Here is a 14,292-nt window from a genome sequence, read left to right as displayed (position 1 = left end):
CAGAAACAAGTTATTCATGCATGCACTACTGCAGGAATGGAAAGCCTTGGGCCCTCCAGATGGTGCTGAACTACAACTCCCATCAGTACTAGTAAGCATGGGCCATGGCTAGGGATGATGGGAGTTGTAGTTCAGCGACATCTGGAGGGCCATTAATGGTCACTTCAGAATGGAAGCTAAAAGAAGTGAAAATACATCATACATAGGGGTCCTGAAAGGCTTATTGAATTGAATTTATTCTTACGGTCACAGACCAGCTTACAAAATCAGAAGAATCATAAAAATCATAAAACACAAAGATAATACACTAAAATTTACACAACAGGAACAATGCACACATACAGGCCCGGTGCGTCCATTTAGGTGGACTAGGACATTGCTTAGGGCGCGAAAATGGAGGGGGCGCTGCCGAGCCTGCCCCGCAAAACCCCCGTGCCACCGCCGCCCTCCCAAGGCGCGCACTTGTGCTCCTCCCGCCTATGGAGGAGACACCTAGAACTCCCCAGCGGCGGAGGCCGCAGCGAGCGAGCGGCGGCGGTAGTGGCGGCAAGCGCCCGCAGCCGAAGCCTTCAGCTATGGGCGCTGCCGCCGTCGCCCACCCGCTCGCTCGCCGAGGAGCCCCCAGCGTCCCCTCCATAGGCGGGAGGAGCGTGAGCCAAAAGGAGAGCTCAGTGCCCTCCTGCCCACGGAGGGGATGCTGTGAGCTCCCCAGAGGCTGCAGTGAGCAAGCGGCAGCAGCGCCCGCAGCTGAAGCCTTCAGCTATGGGCGCTGCTGCAGCCGCCGCTGCTGAGAAGCCACAGGCGGGAGGGCGCCGAGCTCCCCCCTTGGCCCGTGCTCCTCCCACCAATGGAGGGGACACAGGGGCATCAGCGGCGTGTGTGCGTGCGTCATGATGCATGCGCCCGGGGGGCGCCAGAAAGTGTTTTGCTTAGGGCGCAAAAAGCCCTAGCATCGCGCCTGCACACACATATATATGTATACAGCACAGCAGCATTAAAAATGTATAAATTGGAACTAGGACACTAAAATATAGCCTAAAGATTACCATTTGGGGTCTTATTCATTGCGGTAGCACCGCTTGTTCTCTGAGCTTCATGGCTGCTGCACAGAATTTGGCCACTTTTAGCGTAATCTCAGGGTCCGTATCCTCTACAAGGAGTTTAAGACATTGGAATTCATTTAAAGAATTTTGTATAACCGGGTAAATGAAAGCCCAGCGTATGTCATTATAAAAACGTGAGAGGCAGATTCTACCGCCGGCAGGCCGCAGGGGCAGACTCGTTCCGCATATGGTTTACCTGCGAATCTTCCCTGCAATAAGGCAGATGGCAATACAAGGGTAAATGCCCGTCTATATTTAGGTATTTGTAATTTTATCAAATACTTTGCTGGGGAGAATCATACGTAGGGGTCCTGAAAGGCACTGAGCCCTATGAGGAGAAATGGTGGCATTATTGTACAGTATTTTTGTTTTTGGGGGGTTGCAAATAACTTTGGCGCTCCTTCTTTTTAAGTAAGAAGCAGTGTATAAATTTGATCAACCTAAACCAGGCATCCCCAAACTGCGGCCCTCCAGATGTTTTGGCCTACAACTCCCATGATCCCTAGCTAACAGACCCAGTGGTCGAGGAAGATGGGAAATGTAGTCCAAAACATCTGGAGGGCCGAAGTTTGGGGATGCCTGACCTAAACCAACCTAAACCAAACCCAATGCTACACATTACTGCAAATGCATAACCTGCATAACCTGAGGCATCTTTATATAAACTACATGGCAGCAGCAGGATTGCCAACTTAAAAATAAATAAATGGTACCGCTCTTGGGAGTACAATTCTATGGTTCTATGTTCCTAACTTGCATCAGCTGCAGCCAGCAGGGCTGATAGGACTACAACTCCATCTTCAGTGGTGCTTATCCACCCTTGCTACCAACTTGCATCCTCTATCACAACATTCTCCAACCTGGTGCCCTCCAGAGGTTTCGGGGCTACAAATCCCATCAGTTGTAGGCAGCATCCAGAGAGCACCAGGCTGGAGATGGCAGAGAGACTGAGTCAGCATCACATCATTTTTCGGGGGGAAATAGTGGGATACAAGAGAAACTAAAGTATGCTGAGAAAGCTGGCAAAAATTCTCATGCTGCCAGTGTTGCTACTTAGTCAGCGCAAGTAGGTCAGACAGGAGTGGGAGGGGAGGCAGACGACAGTATTAATATATTGCCTACATTTTCTATGAGCGCAGCCCCAAGTCTCGCATTACACTCAAAGCAGGGGGCACTCACACATACACATCTCTAGGCAAAAGAGCAGCCCCAGGCACAACACGACCTAGGATTTTTTTTAGAGGAAAATTTCTGTCCGTTCCTTTGGCTGGGCAGAAAAAAAGGGGTTAGAGGTTTCTGAAGTCTCACCCGTCATTGGAATGCCATTAAAAACAACAACAAAATTGTATTTTGTTCAAAAGTAGCAGACATGCAATTAAGAGGCTCACAGTACTGCCGGAAATACAAAGCAGGAGGTCAGAATTCCAGCGACACATTTAGGCTTCTCTTCCCCAAGCACTGACTCCTACTACTGTAGTGGCATAGAAGGTACGCACTGGGGAATCTGCCAGCCAGCTTCGGAGAGGGAATGGCAAAGGCTTGCATCTCTCGAGGGACGTGTCCTTTTTAGGTTGTGAGCCTGTGGCTAAGGATTGTCTCGTTTTGATTGGACTTTTTGGCTGAAGAACAGAAGTACAAATTATCCAAATGGAATCTCTTTGGCCCTGTATACCTGAAGGAGCATCTCCACCCCCATCGTTCTGCCCAGACACGGAGGTCCAGCTCAGAGGGCCTTCTGGCGGTTCCCTCCCTGCGAGAAGTGAGATTACAGGAAACCAGGCAGAGCGACGTCTCAGTATTAATGCCCACCCTGTGGAACACCCTCCTGTCAGATGTCAAGCAAATAAACAGCTATATATGACTTTTAGAAGACATCTGAAGGCAGCCCTGTACAGGGAAGCTTTAAATGGTTGATGTTTTATTGTGTTTTTAATATTTGTTGGGGGACACCCAGAGTGGCTGGGGCAACCCAGTCAGATGGGTGGCATATTATTATTATTATTATTATTATTATTATTATTATTAGTGAGATTCATTTCAATCTTTATATTTTTTAAAAATATACGTCTATACAACACTCTGTTTTTGTTTGTAACAAAAAAGAAAATGATGGCAACTGAAGCAAGGATACTTTGTATAACTCACAATACACATGGCACTACAATTTATGAAAAGGGGGGGAAAGAAAGAAAAGGAAAGAATGAAAGAAAGAAAAGAAAAGATAAAGATAAAGAAGAAAAAGTAGTTGAGGTTTTAAAAGACTTCCAAACATTCTCATTATATGTTAACAGTTAAATACACTTTTACCGCACAGTAACTTTTTTCTTCTATTTTTTATCGTATTTCTATGTAGATTGTCAATTACCTTTATATACTACAAGGCTCAGTCTAGGTCTGCCAGGACCATGATTCTTCAAATATTCTTTAAATATTCTCCATTCCTTGTGGACTTTTTTGTTTTGTTTGGCCTCTAACTCTTCCCGTCACATTTGCTGCCACTATTATTGTTGTTGTTGTTGTTATTATTATTATTATTATTATTATTATTATTAGTCCCAAAGGACACCCTCCACCACTGCCTGCAGGGCCGTCAAACTATCACAGCCATGTCATGTAAGTTGGGACACTGCTATTGTGCCACTCATGGCTTTTAACGTTAAGGAAGGGTTAAGAAAGGGTTTCGATAACCATATGGACACATGGCATCCTACTTTTAACGTTCATAATGCATTATAAAAATGGGACACCACAGGCTGCTGCAGAGCAACCGGCAACCGGCAGTAGGGAGACAGCATTTTGACGAAAGAAACAAAGGTTTTAAAAAAAGCTTTATTTTTACAAGTACGCCCTGTGATGTTTTAGAACAATATAGCTAATACTGTTCTAATAACATTAAGCAGATCTATATAGATCCTGCCCAGGACTCAGGTAGGGCATACCTAGATATGATTCCGGTGTAACACAACAAGGTTTTATCCGTGTTCAATCTCACCTATTTCCTAAAGCCACCATGTTAGTTCACAGGAGACACACACTCTCAGGCTCATTCCCAGTGGGGGTGGGGAGAAAATACTGCCCTGCCTTACAGGGTTATTGTGAACCTCACAAGAAGATGGTGCATGTGAACAGCTCTGAGCAACAACGTTCTAATTGGTGACGGGGTACAAAACGAACCAGCAAATTTGACAAAGGAAAATATCGGCGCATTCGTTTGCCACAGATGCGTAGAGAGCAAATACCAATAGCACAAATATTAAAAGTTATTCCTTACCAGAGTTAGGGTGAATGGGTGGCTTTCTACCGATGACACGCTGGGACAATGCAGAATGATGTACTGAAATGGCAAAGATGTCTCTTAGAGATGCTGCTTCTAATATGCACTAAGCACTTCCCTCCAGAAACTTAGACTCCCAATCAGATCCCCCAACCCTGTTTGTTTTAGCTCTGCAGATTTTATTCCTCTGACCTCATTTGTAAATTGCTTTGTTGCAGCATAGTTCCTTTTAAGCATTCATACATAATGTGCCCACTCCAATTGCTTTCTCTCAAGCTGTTGTTTTATTAGATGGCTGGTGTTTCTAGCGATATTTGGCACTGGAGTTTGTGGGGTGGATAATAATAATAATAATAATAATAATAATAATAATAATAATATATTATTTATACCCCGCCCATCTGGCTGGGTTTCCCCAGCCACTCTGGGCGGCTTCCAACAGAAAAATAAAACACAGTAATCTATTAAACATTAAAAGCCTCCCTGAACAGGGCTGCCTTCAGATGTCTTCTAAAAGTCTGGTAGTTGTTTTCTTCTTTGCAACATGATTACCATTGGATTGTATTATCCAAATATGCGGCAAAAAAACCAACACATTTTGAGTATCAATACAAGGAGCCCAGTATAAACTGCTGCTATGGTACAGCTAGGCTTAACAGCATTTATTCAGAGATGTGATTTAAATGTTGGAAGTGCTCAGCCACAAAAGCTCATCTGCTCCATACTTGGGGGGATCACCAAGTGGCATTTGGTTTTTTTGGAGCAGGAGTATGGAATTGGCTCTGCTGATGCATTTGCATCAAGACAGAGATGTTCAGCAGTGGAACGGTCTCCCTCAGGAGGTTGGGGACTCTCCTACCTTGGAGGTTTACAAGCAGAGGTTGGGTGGCCATCTGTCATGGATGCTTTAGCTGAGATTCCTGCACTTGGGAACATTGGCATCCCTTCCAACTCTATGATTCTATGATATCGCTTTAAATGTATAGTGTAAATGGGTCCCAACCCAGCAAATACTAGTTGCTGGGAAGAGATGGTCTTCTTGCCTTGCCTGTTGTCTTCCCAGAAGCCCCTGGTTGGCACTCTTGGAAGCAGGGGGTTAGCTGAGACGGACCCCTGGCCTGATCCAGCTATGGTCTTATACACTCAGTTTTTACTGAGTTTGGCTCTCTCTGAGAACACATGGATTGGGTTTGCAGCCTAACCTTAATTCCAGTTTCCGCTCCTACCCCACTCTCCTGCATCTTCTCACTCATATGTAATACTAGACCTCATGGACATCTAACAAAGATGAAGCCTGAAGAATCATAGAATCATAGAGTTGGAAGAGACCACAAGGGCCATCCAGTCCAACCCCCTGCCAAGCAGGAAACACCATCAAAGCATTCCTGACAGATGGCTGTCACACCTCTGCTTAAAGACCTCCAAAGAAAGAGACTCCACCACACTCCTTGGGAACAAATTCCACTGCTGAACAGCTCTTACTGTCAGGAAGTTCTTCCTAATGTCTAGGTGGAATCTTCCTTCTTGTAGTTTGAATCCATTGCTCCGTGTCCGCTTCTCTGGAGCAGCAGAAAACAACCTTTCTCCCTCCTCTATATGACACCCTTTTATATATTTTGCAACATGGCTATCATATCACCCCTTAACCTTCTCTCCTCCAGGCTAAACATACCCAGCTCCCTAAGCTGTTCCTCATAAGGCATCGTTTCCAGGCCTTTGACCATTTTGGTTGCCCTCTTCTGGACACGTTCCAGCTTGTCAGTATCCTTCTTGAACTGTGGTGCCCAGAACTGGACACAGTACTCCAGGTGAGGTCTGACCAGAGCAGAATACAGTGGTGGTACTACTACTTCCCTTGATCTAGATGCTATACTCCTATTGATGCAGCCCAGAATTGCATTGGCTTTTTTAGCTGCTGCATCACACTGTTGACTCATGTCAAGTCTGTGGTCTACCAAGACTCAGAAGATGCAAAACGAAGTGATTTTTTTCCGCACCGTGCAGTGCTAAACTGTGGAACTTGCACCTCCAGGAACCAATGACGGTCACTGACGTGGGTGGCTTTCAAAGGAGATTAGACAAATCCAAGGAAGATAAGGGAATCAATGCCTACTAACCATGATGGCCATTCTCTGCCTCCACAGTTGGAGGCAGCAACACTTTGGAATACAGTTCCTGGAAGCCAGAGGAGGGGGGAAATGCTCTCGAGTTCAGGTCCTGCTTGCTGCTTTCCCAGACGCATGTGAGAACACTGGCCTGATCTAGCAGGCTCTTCTGATGTTCAGAACACAAGAGTTCAGTGGCCGGGAATAGCATCCGGCCATTAGCTCACCTGTCCAGGTCTGGCTTTGAAGTCCTCCTTCACCATCCGCACCTCAAGGACATCGCAGGGGTGGCTGATGGCCGCCGTTATCGTGACAGGTTTGTTGCTACTGCAGATGTAGCGGTAAAGCCTTTCGGCACAGTACAAACACAACGGTCCAGAGATCCAGAGCCATGTCTGAAAAGTGGGGGACAGGACAAAAGTCTTCTAAGCCAAAGCATCGGCTAGTAAGCCAGTATTCAAAACCCAGGCTCACTACTGTAGGCCACAGGAGAAGCCACAAACTATCGGGATGTGCTTCCATGGAGTCACAGATTTGAATCTGGGTCCACTCAGGCCTTCTCTGACACTCTAAGCACTACACCGCAGTTACAGCAAAACACTTCATCTTAGAAGAGGCATTGCCATCTCTTGCCAAGAAAAGAGGGAAGTCCCCATTTAGAATTGTGCTTTGCACTTGCAGTTGTTATAAATACCTGCATTAAAAATAAAACTTTAAAAAGTCTGCTAACAAAATACATTTACAGTGGTGCCTCGCTTAACGAATGCCCGGCTTAACGAAATTTCCGCTTAACGAAAGGATTTTTCAAGCGGAGGTTGCCTCGCTAGACGAATTCGTTTTATGAAAAATTTGTCTAGCAAATCGTGGTTTCCCATAGGAATGCATTGAAATTCAATTAATGCGTTTCTATGGGCAAAACAAAATCCCCCCCCAATCAATGCATTCCTATGGGATTTGCTAGACGAATTTCCCGTTATAAGAAAAGACCTGTGGAACGAATTAAATTCGTCTAGCGAGGCACCACTGTAGTCCAGCAACCTTTAGTTTAACTGACAACCTTTAGTCAGCTGTTTTAGTTGCAGCAATCCCTATTCACTGATTAAACGTTGCGGCAGACTTCTGTTTAGCCAGATTGCCTCCGGCTTGTATGCCCCTTAGTCCCTCTGCTTTATCTTCCGAACCATCTCCTCAGACGTGAAACAGAACCACAAAGGCACACATACGGAATTTTGAAATATTGGCCTAAATGACCATTTCTCCTTTCCTCAAACTTATCTGGAAACAGCTCCCCCCACCCCCAGGAGTTGGAATGTTTAGGAGCATTCCGTGCTTTCACATCAGCAAAGCCAATTGGTTTCTTCGCCACCACGAGCAAAACACAGCGAAGATGTCCATACAAACCTCGGGGAAATGGGCTTGAAATTTCGGTTCCTCGGTGCACACAAAGCTGCTTTGAAGAAGCGGTTCCAGCTCCACCAACCCTCCAGGGAGAGGCTCCAGGGCATTTTCAGGGGGCAGCTTTTCAAAACCAGCCGCAAATTGTGTTTCCTCTTGAATTGTTGCATTAGGGTTCAAACACCCCGGTGGGTGCTCCTTTAGATTAGTTTGGTATTTCAGAACTCCCCTAGAGAAATACAAAGAGAGAAATGTTTTGTTTTCTTCTCCTTTTTAAAAATGTGCACTTTCTCCATCTGAAGTTCTGATGTGCAAAAAATAACTGATCAAAATGCACAACCTTGATCATCATAAGCCATGCATATCTTGCAGTTTCCTGTGCGAGCCAGATCCTCAGTACACTCTACACCTGTTTTCCCCACTCCGCTGGCCTGGGCGGCGGAGGCAGCCTCCTCGCTGCCGCTGCTTCCTCCCGCTTGGCTCTTGGCCACACGCAGCTGTCTCAACGGGAAGGGAGGGGCATTGCCCAGAGGCACCCGCGGCTTCGGATTGGCTGCAGAGGAGCTTCCTGCGGCCAATCCGAAGCCGCGCCAGCATCGTGGAAGTCAGTCCCCACGCAGCAATGCCGCCACGCCACGCCGGTTTAGCATGGGGACTGACCGAGTGGGCAGCAGGGTCCACAAGGTTCACGGGCCGGATTAACAAGCCGGGTGGGCTGCATCCGGCCCCCAGGGCTTAGTTTGCCGACCCCTGACCTAAGCCCTCAGCTCAGAAAATCAGCCATCAGCAGAACCCACCGCAGAGCAGAGCTTTATAGTATCAATTCTTTAGGGAACGATCCTGTCCTCCTATTAATTTTATGGTTAGCGGCATATTATGCTTCAGCGGGAGAGAAAGGAAGGGAAATAACTTGTCTTCTATTGAAACAAGGCCAATATTGGCCTTTGCAGAAATAATATGCCTGAGAGCCCTGGTTTCAGACCTGCATTTATATTAAAATGAAGGGGATTTGAAGACACAGTTAGGAATCAAGGGGGGGGGCAATACAAGGAAATCCAGTTCTGCCCATAAAACACACATGAATAGTTAAAAATAGTAAGGTGCCAAGGTAAGAAATTCCTCTGGGTTCCCCTCCTTTTCCAATAGATGTTATTGCATATAATAAACAACACTCTTCATTGAAGAAGATGTGAAGCAACACTGGAAAAATGTAATAAACTACATCCTGTGTTATCCCTCTTAAGGAGGGAGGGAATGACTCAAAGGCAAATATTCCTCTGTTTGGCTTCTGTTTTGTACGATCAAATAAGTTTTCTAACTTCTGTTTTGCTGGAGTAAACACAATAAAAATAAAACAAAGGAAAAGAAATAACTGACTTAAAACTACCTGATTTGTTTTTGAAAGCTAAATGACCACAGCCATTCTATTATTTATTAAATTTGTACATCGTGTTTCATTAGGGTTGCCAGACTCAATAGAGGACAGGACTTCTGTGCCTTTAATTGCCCTGCTCTCTTTTGAGTCTGGAAACCTTAAAGAGAAACCAGCAGATCCTATGCTTAGAAATTAAACAAAGGGTCTGCTGGTTTCTCTTTAAGGTTTCCAGACTCAAAAGAGAGCAGGGCAATTAAAGGCACAGAAGTCCTGTCCTCTATTGAGTCTGGCAACCCTATGTTTCATCCATAGATCTCAGGGCAGTTTACAACTTAGCAGTAGCATATGCAGTCAGAAGGCAATCCCTGGTATCTGCAGGTCTACGGAAAATGCATGTTCGAAACCCGGGAGATGGGTTGGGCAGGTGGGAGAATTTAATTCAAGGACTTCCAGCTGTTGCTGGGTTACAACTCCCAACATTCCTGGCCAAAGAGGTTCCCTGTTCTGTCTCTGTATGAGGTGCTTCTCAGGGCTCATCTGCTACCAATCAGGAGGGATACTCTGGCTAGTGATTTATTCAGGGGGTGGGGAGCTGGTTTGGGACTTCTTGGAGATAGACCACCCTTACCCTTACATGCTGGAGAGGAGGAAAATGAAAACCTTTTTCAGATGCAGGAGTATATACACAAGACATACTCTCCTGAAAGGGACACGTTGCAGTGAATCATTCTACTAATGCCCTGATCCTCTGCCAAGATATACAATCTATTATTGCAAATTTAGAAACGCACAAAGCACTTGACAGCAGAAGCAGTGCTACATTATTCATTTTCATCGCCGGCGCTGACTTAGGAGACTATACCTAAAAATGCCAAAAAATACAGTAGCTCTGCTTAGTGCTGGGCTGAAATCCCTCGCCTAATTTTGCATCCCCATTCACAAAATCAGGAGGGAGACATGGGGTCAAAACTCATGGGCGCTCCTCTTGCTCCGTGGCTTGTGGGTGCCATTTTGTTTCCCCCAGAATACCCGTGAGAACCATGCTAAGTAATCACGGATATATTTTCTCAGAGGTGTGAGTAGGATACTCTAGTTAGTTTGTGTACATTGACGGAATTGTGAGGAGGGGGCTTGGGATAGGAACCTAGGAAGCTGCCTTAAACCAAGCCAGACCAATGATCCATCTAGCTCAGAATGGCCAGCAATGATTGGCAGTCGTTCTCCAGGATTTCAGACAACGTTCTCTGCTAGGCCTGTTTGGAGTTGCCAAGGATTGAACCTGGGGCAGCCTGTATTCAAGTCAGGTGCTTTAACATTGAGCAATGGCCCTCCCCAAAATCTTAGGAATGTAGGGACTCAAGTGCACACATATTATCCAGGCCGTGTGAATGAGTCGACTTGCAAAACAATTGAAGGAAAGCTGGGGTTTATATTTAAGGATTTAACGACACATATTGGCTGTTGACCTCAAACACATGCATACAGCAGCCACTCATATCACAGATCACCTCTAGCAAACAAGATTTGTTCCCCATTGAGCAGGCATGGAAGTTGCTCCTTGTGCTTTCAGGAACGGGATATTTCCGTGTTATTTGATTCCAGGAAAAGATCTCTTTGCAGCCTCCTTAACCTTGAAAATTGCAAGAGTAAAGAGACCAAATTTGGGGTGGTACACAGGCATACAAATCCCAGGTTCAATCATCAGTCATCTGTAGGCAGGGCTTGGAATATCCACTGTCTGAAATCGTGGAGAGCTTTGACCAATGAGTGAAGACAATAAAAACACAAGAGGTAAAAAAAAGTAAAGGTAAAGGATCCCTGGGCAATTCAGTCCAGTAAAGGCGACTATGGGGTTGCAGAGCTCATCTCGCTTTCAGGCCGAGGGAGCCAGCGTTGGTCCACAGACAGCTTTCTGGGTCAGGTGGCCAACATGACTAAACCGCTTCTGGCACAATGGAACACCAAATCAAAGTTTATTTACGGTCATAGACCAAATCAACTCATACAGCTATTCAACAAGGATAGCACAAAAATAAACAGAAGACAAATTCAATACAATTTGGCCAAAACCACACTTTAATATAATGGACCAAGATAAAATTAGATAATCGTATTCGCCTGCGCATTGACATTGGAAAACTCTTGTTTCCTGCGTCTGATAGCAGAAACACATAATTTGGCAGCATTGATAGTGATTTCAGGGACCTTGTCTTCTACCAAGGCTTTCAGGCATTGGAAATCTGATTCATTTTTAAGCTTTTGCAAGGCTGGGGACAACGGAACACCATGACGGAAACCAGAGCACACAGAAACGCTGTTTACCTTCCTGCCGCAGCGGTACCTATTTATCTACTTGCACTGGCATGCTTTCAAACTGCTAGGTTGGCAGGAGCTGGGCCAGAGCAACAGGAGCTCACCCTGTCCTGTGGAATGGAACTGCCGACCTTCTGATCGGCAAGCCCAAGAGGCTCGGTGGTTTAGACCACAGCGCCACCCACGTCCCTAAGAACACAAGAAGAGCCTGCTGGATCTAATTCAGTATTGTCTTCTCACAGTGACCAATCAAATATCCTTCGGAAACCTGCAAGCAAGACCTGAGAACCAGAGCACAATCCCTCCCTGTGGCTTCTACAGACTGCCGTTCAGAGGCATACGGCCTCCAACCGTGAAGCCAGAGCAGAGCCATCATGGCAAGCGTCCATTGGTAGCCCTCTCCTCCATGAATTTGTCTAACCTTCCAAGTTGGTGGCCATCACTGCCCCTTGTGCGAGAGAGTCCCATAGTCATAGCTGCCAAGTTTTCCCTTTTCTCACGAGGAAGCCTATTCAGCATAAGGGAATTTCCCTTTAAAAAAGGGAGAACTTGGCAGCTATGCCCATAGTTTAACTATGTGCTATGTGAAGAAGTACTTCTCCCCCCACCCTGTCCTGAATCTTTCAAAATTCAGCTTCACTCATGGTCCATCAGTTCCAGTGCTTTGTGAGATTCACACCATGAATAATTTTATAAATGAATAATTTTATGAATTAGTATCATTTAGGGACGGGGTGAGCTCCCGTTGCTCGGTCCCAGCTCCTGCCAACCTAGCAATTTGAAAACACGGCAAAGTGCAAGTAGATAAATAGGTACCGCTACAGCGGGAAGGTAAACGGCGTTTCCATGTGCTGCTCTGGTTTGCCAGAAGCAGCTTTGTCATGCTGCCCACATGACCTGGAAGCTATACGCTGGCTCCCTCGGCCAATAATGCGAGATGAGCGCGCAACCCCAGAGTCGGTCACAACTGGACCTAACGGTCAGGGATCCCTTTACCTTTATCATGTCACCTGTTCTCTAAACTGAAACACTGCAACCTCTCCTCACAGGGAGGAGTCTTGGTTGCCCTTTCTTCTTGGCTAGATGGCTCAATGGTCTGAGTATAGGACAGATCCCTGATCTCACATGGGCTTACACATTTCCCCAACCTGAACTGAAGAAATCAACTTGCTTCTCCATGGGGAGGAAGGAGGGGGAAGTATTGTTACGAACTTGCTCCCCATCCCAACTTTATTGCAGATCCACTAATTGCTCCCCTTCCACACTCTCGATGTCCAAGTATTCATTTTCCTCCGGCGGTTCTGGACTAGATCAAAGCCAGAGCAGATGAAGTCTTAGGAAGTGTTTTGCCCATCTGGCTCTCGTTGTGGCAATGACTCAGCCATCAACGTATAGGCCATTTATCCAGGCAGAGAAACTGGCAACTGGCAAAACTCCATCGCACCAAAGAGAACAAAGGTGATTAACACCAGCTGAGGACGTGGTCCCAGAGGCTCCCATAAGTCCAACGTCTGCTATGTCATTGATTGAGAGCATGTGTTTGGGCCCTGGCCAGCTTGGCTATTGTTGGCTAAACTCAGAGGAGGAGCCAGTTTAGGCTCGACCAAACATTAGTCACCCATTGCACTTTTTTTCTTTTTCAGAAACTGAAACAGCGGAGTGAGAGAACATAGGAGCATTTGGGGGGGGGGTTTACCATTCCAGGGTTCAGAAGACCCAGAGGCAAACTGCAAAAATATCAAAAGGGGATGGAATGCATGACATAGGCGGCCAAGTTGAAGGATGCTTTCAAACAGCCAAAAAAAGAGGTCAGGGAGAACAAGTGGAGTCAAGTCTTGATGGAGCTACATGTACTAAGCTCGGATGGGGGGGGGGCGGAACTAATGTTTTGCATGTGGCCTACATTGTGTAAACCCATGTAATCTGTTTATTTGCACATCAATTCATTGTGCTCTTCTTAGCCATGGGGGTGGGGGAGGCAAAGAACTATGCAGAGAGCCCCATCCACTGAAAATCCTGCTAGTTTGGGAGATTTCACTCGAAATGATCGCAAGTTTTGAGGCATAACTTTATAGCCTTAAGGACTAGAAACTCGCCCTGAAAAATACATAGATACTCTTTATAATTATTAATAATATTTTGGACAAGACATACATGGACAAATAATACAAAAATGACCCTCCTTAGCTTGTATGTCAGGAATCATTCCTTGAAATGCAGGCCTAGGACCATAGCTGTCAAGTTCTCCCCTTTTTTAAGGGAAATTCCCTTATGCTGAAAAGGCTTCCTCGTGAGAAAAGGGAAAACTTGACAGCTATGCCTAGGACCCTCGTACTTACGGGACTGTCTCTCCTGGTATGCCCCACGGAGGACCTTAAGGTCCATAAATAGTAAAATAAAAAAAATTCCTTCAGTAGCACCTTAAAGACCAACAAAATAAAATAAAATAAAAATAAAATAAAAACTTAGTTGGTCTTTAAGGTGCTACTGAAGGAATTTTTTTTATTTTACTTCGATCCAGACCAACACGGCTACCTACCTGTGTCCATAAATAGTAACACCTTAGAGGTCCCGGGCCCGAAGGAAATCAGATTATCCTCAACTAGAACCAGGGCCTTCTCAACACTGGCCCCGACCTGGTAGAACGCTCTGTCTCCTGAGACCAGGGCCCTGCGGGACCTGATTTCTTTCCGCAGGGCCTGTAACACAGAGTTGTTCCGCGTGGCA

The 14,292-nt window shown here is 45.9% G+C and overlaps 1 protein-coding gene across 2 annotated transcripts in view; it reads right to left on the bottom strand.

Annotated features, from left to right (window-relative positions):
- The window catches only part of NOX4 (NADPH oxidase 4), an 88,403-nt gene that overhangs the window by 52,175 nt on the left and 21,936 nt on the right, over window positions 1-14,292 (bottom strand). For both annotated transcript variants that reach the window (XM_035116490.2, XM_060273886.1), the window contains exons 9-11: window positions 7,884-8,106; window positions 6,710-6,877; window positions 4,375-4,437 (exon numbers count right to left, since the gene is read on the bottom strand). In XM_035116490.2, the coding sequence (XP_034972381.2) occupies window positions 4,375-4,437; window positions 6,710-6,877; window positions 7,884-8,106 (454 nt within the window). The remainder of the gene's footprint in view (window positions 1-4,374; window positions 4,438-6,709; window positions 6,878-7,883; window positions 8,107-14,292) is intronic.

This window comes from Zootoca vivipara, chromosome 4 (assembly GCF_963506605.1).
Source record: "Zootoca vivipara chromosome 4, rZooViv1.1, whole genome shotgun sequence".
NCBI lineage: Eukaryota > Metazoa > Chordata > Lepidosauria > Squamata > Lacertidae > Zootoca > Zootoca vivipara.
Note: the sequence above shows the minus strand (reverse complement) of the source record. Positions and strands in the feature narration are given on the sequence as shown.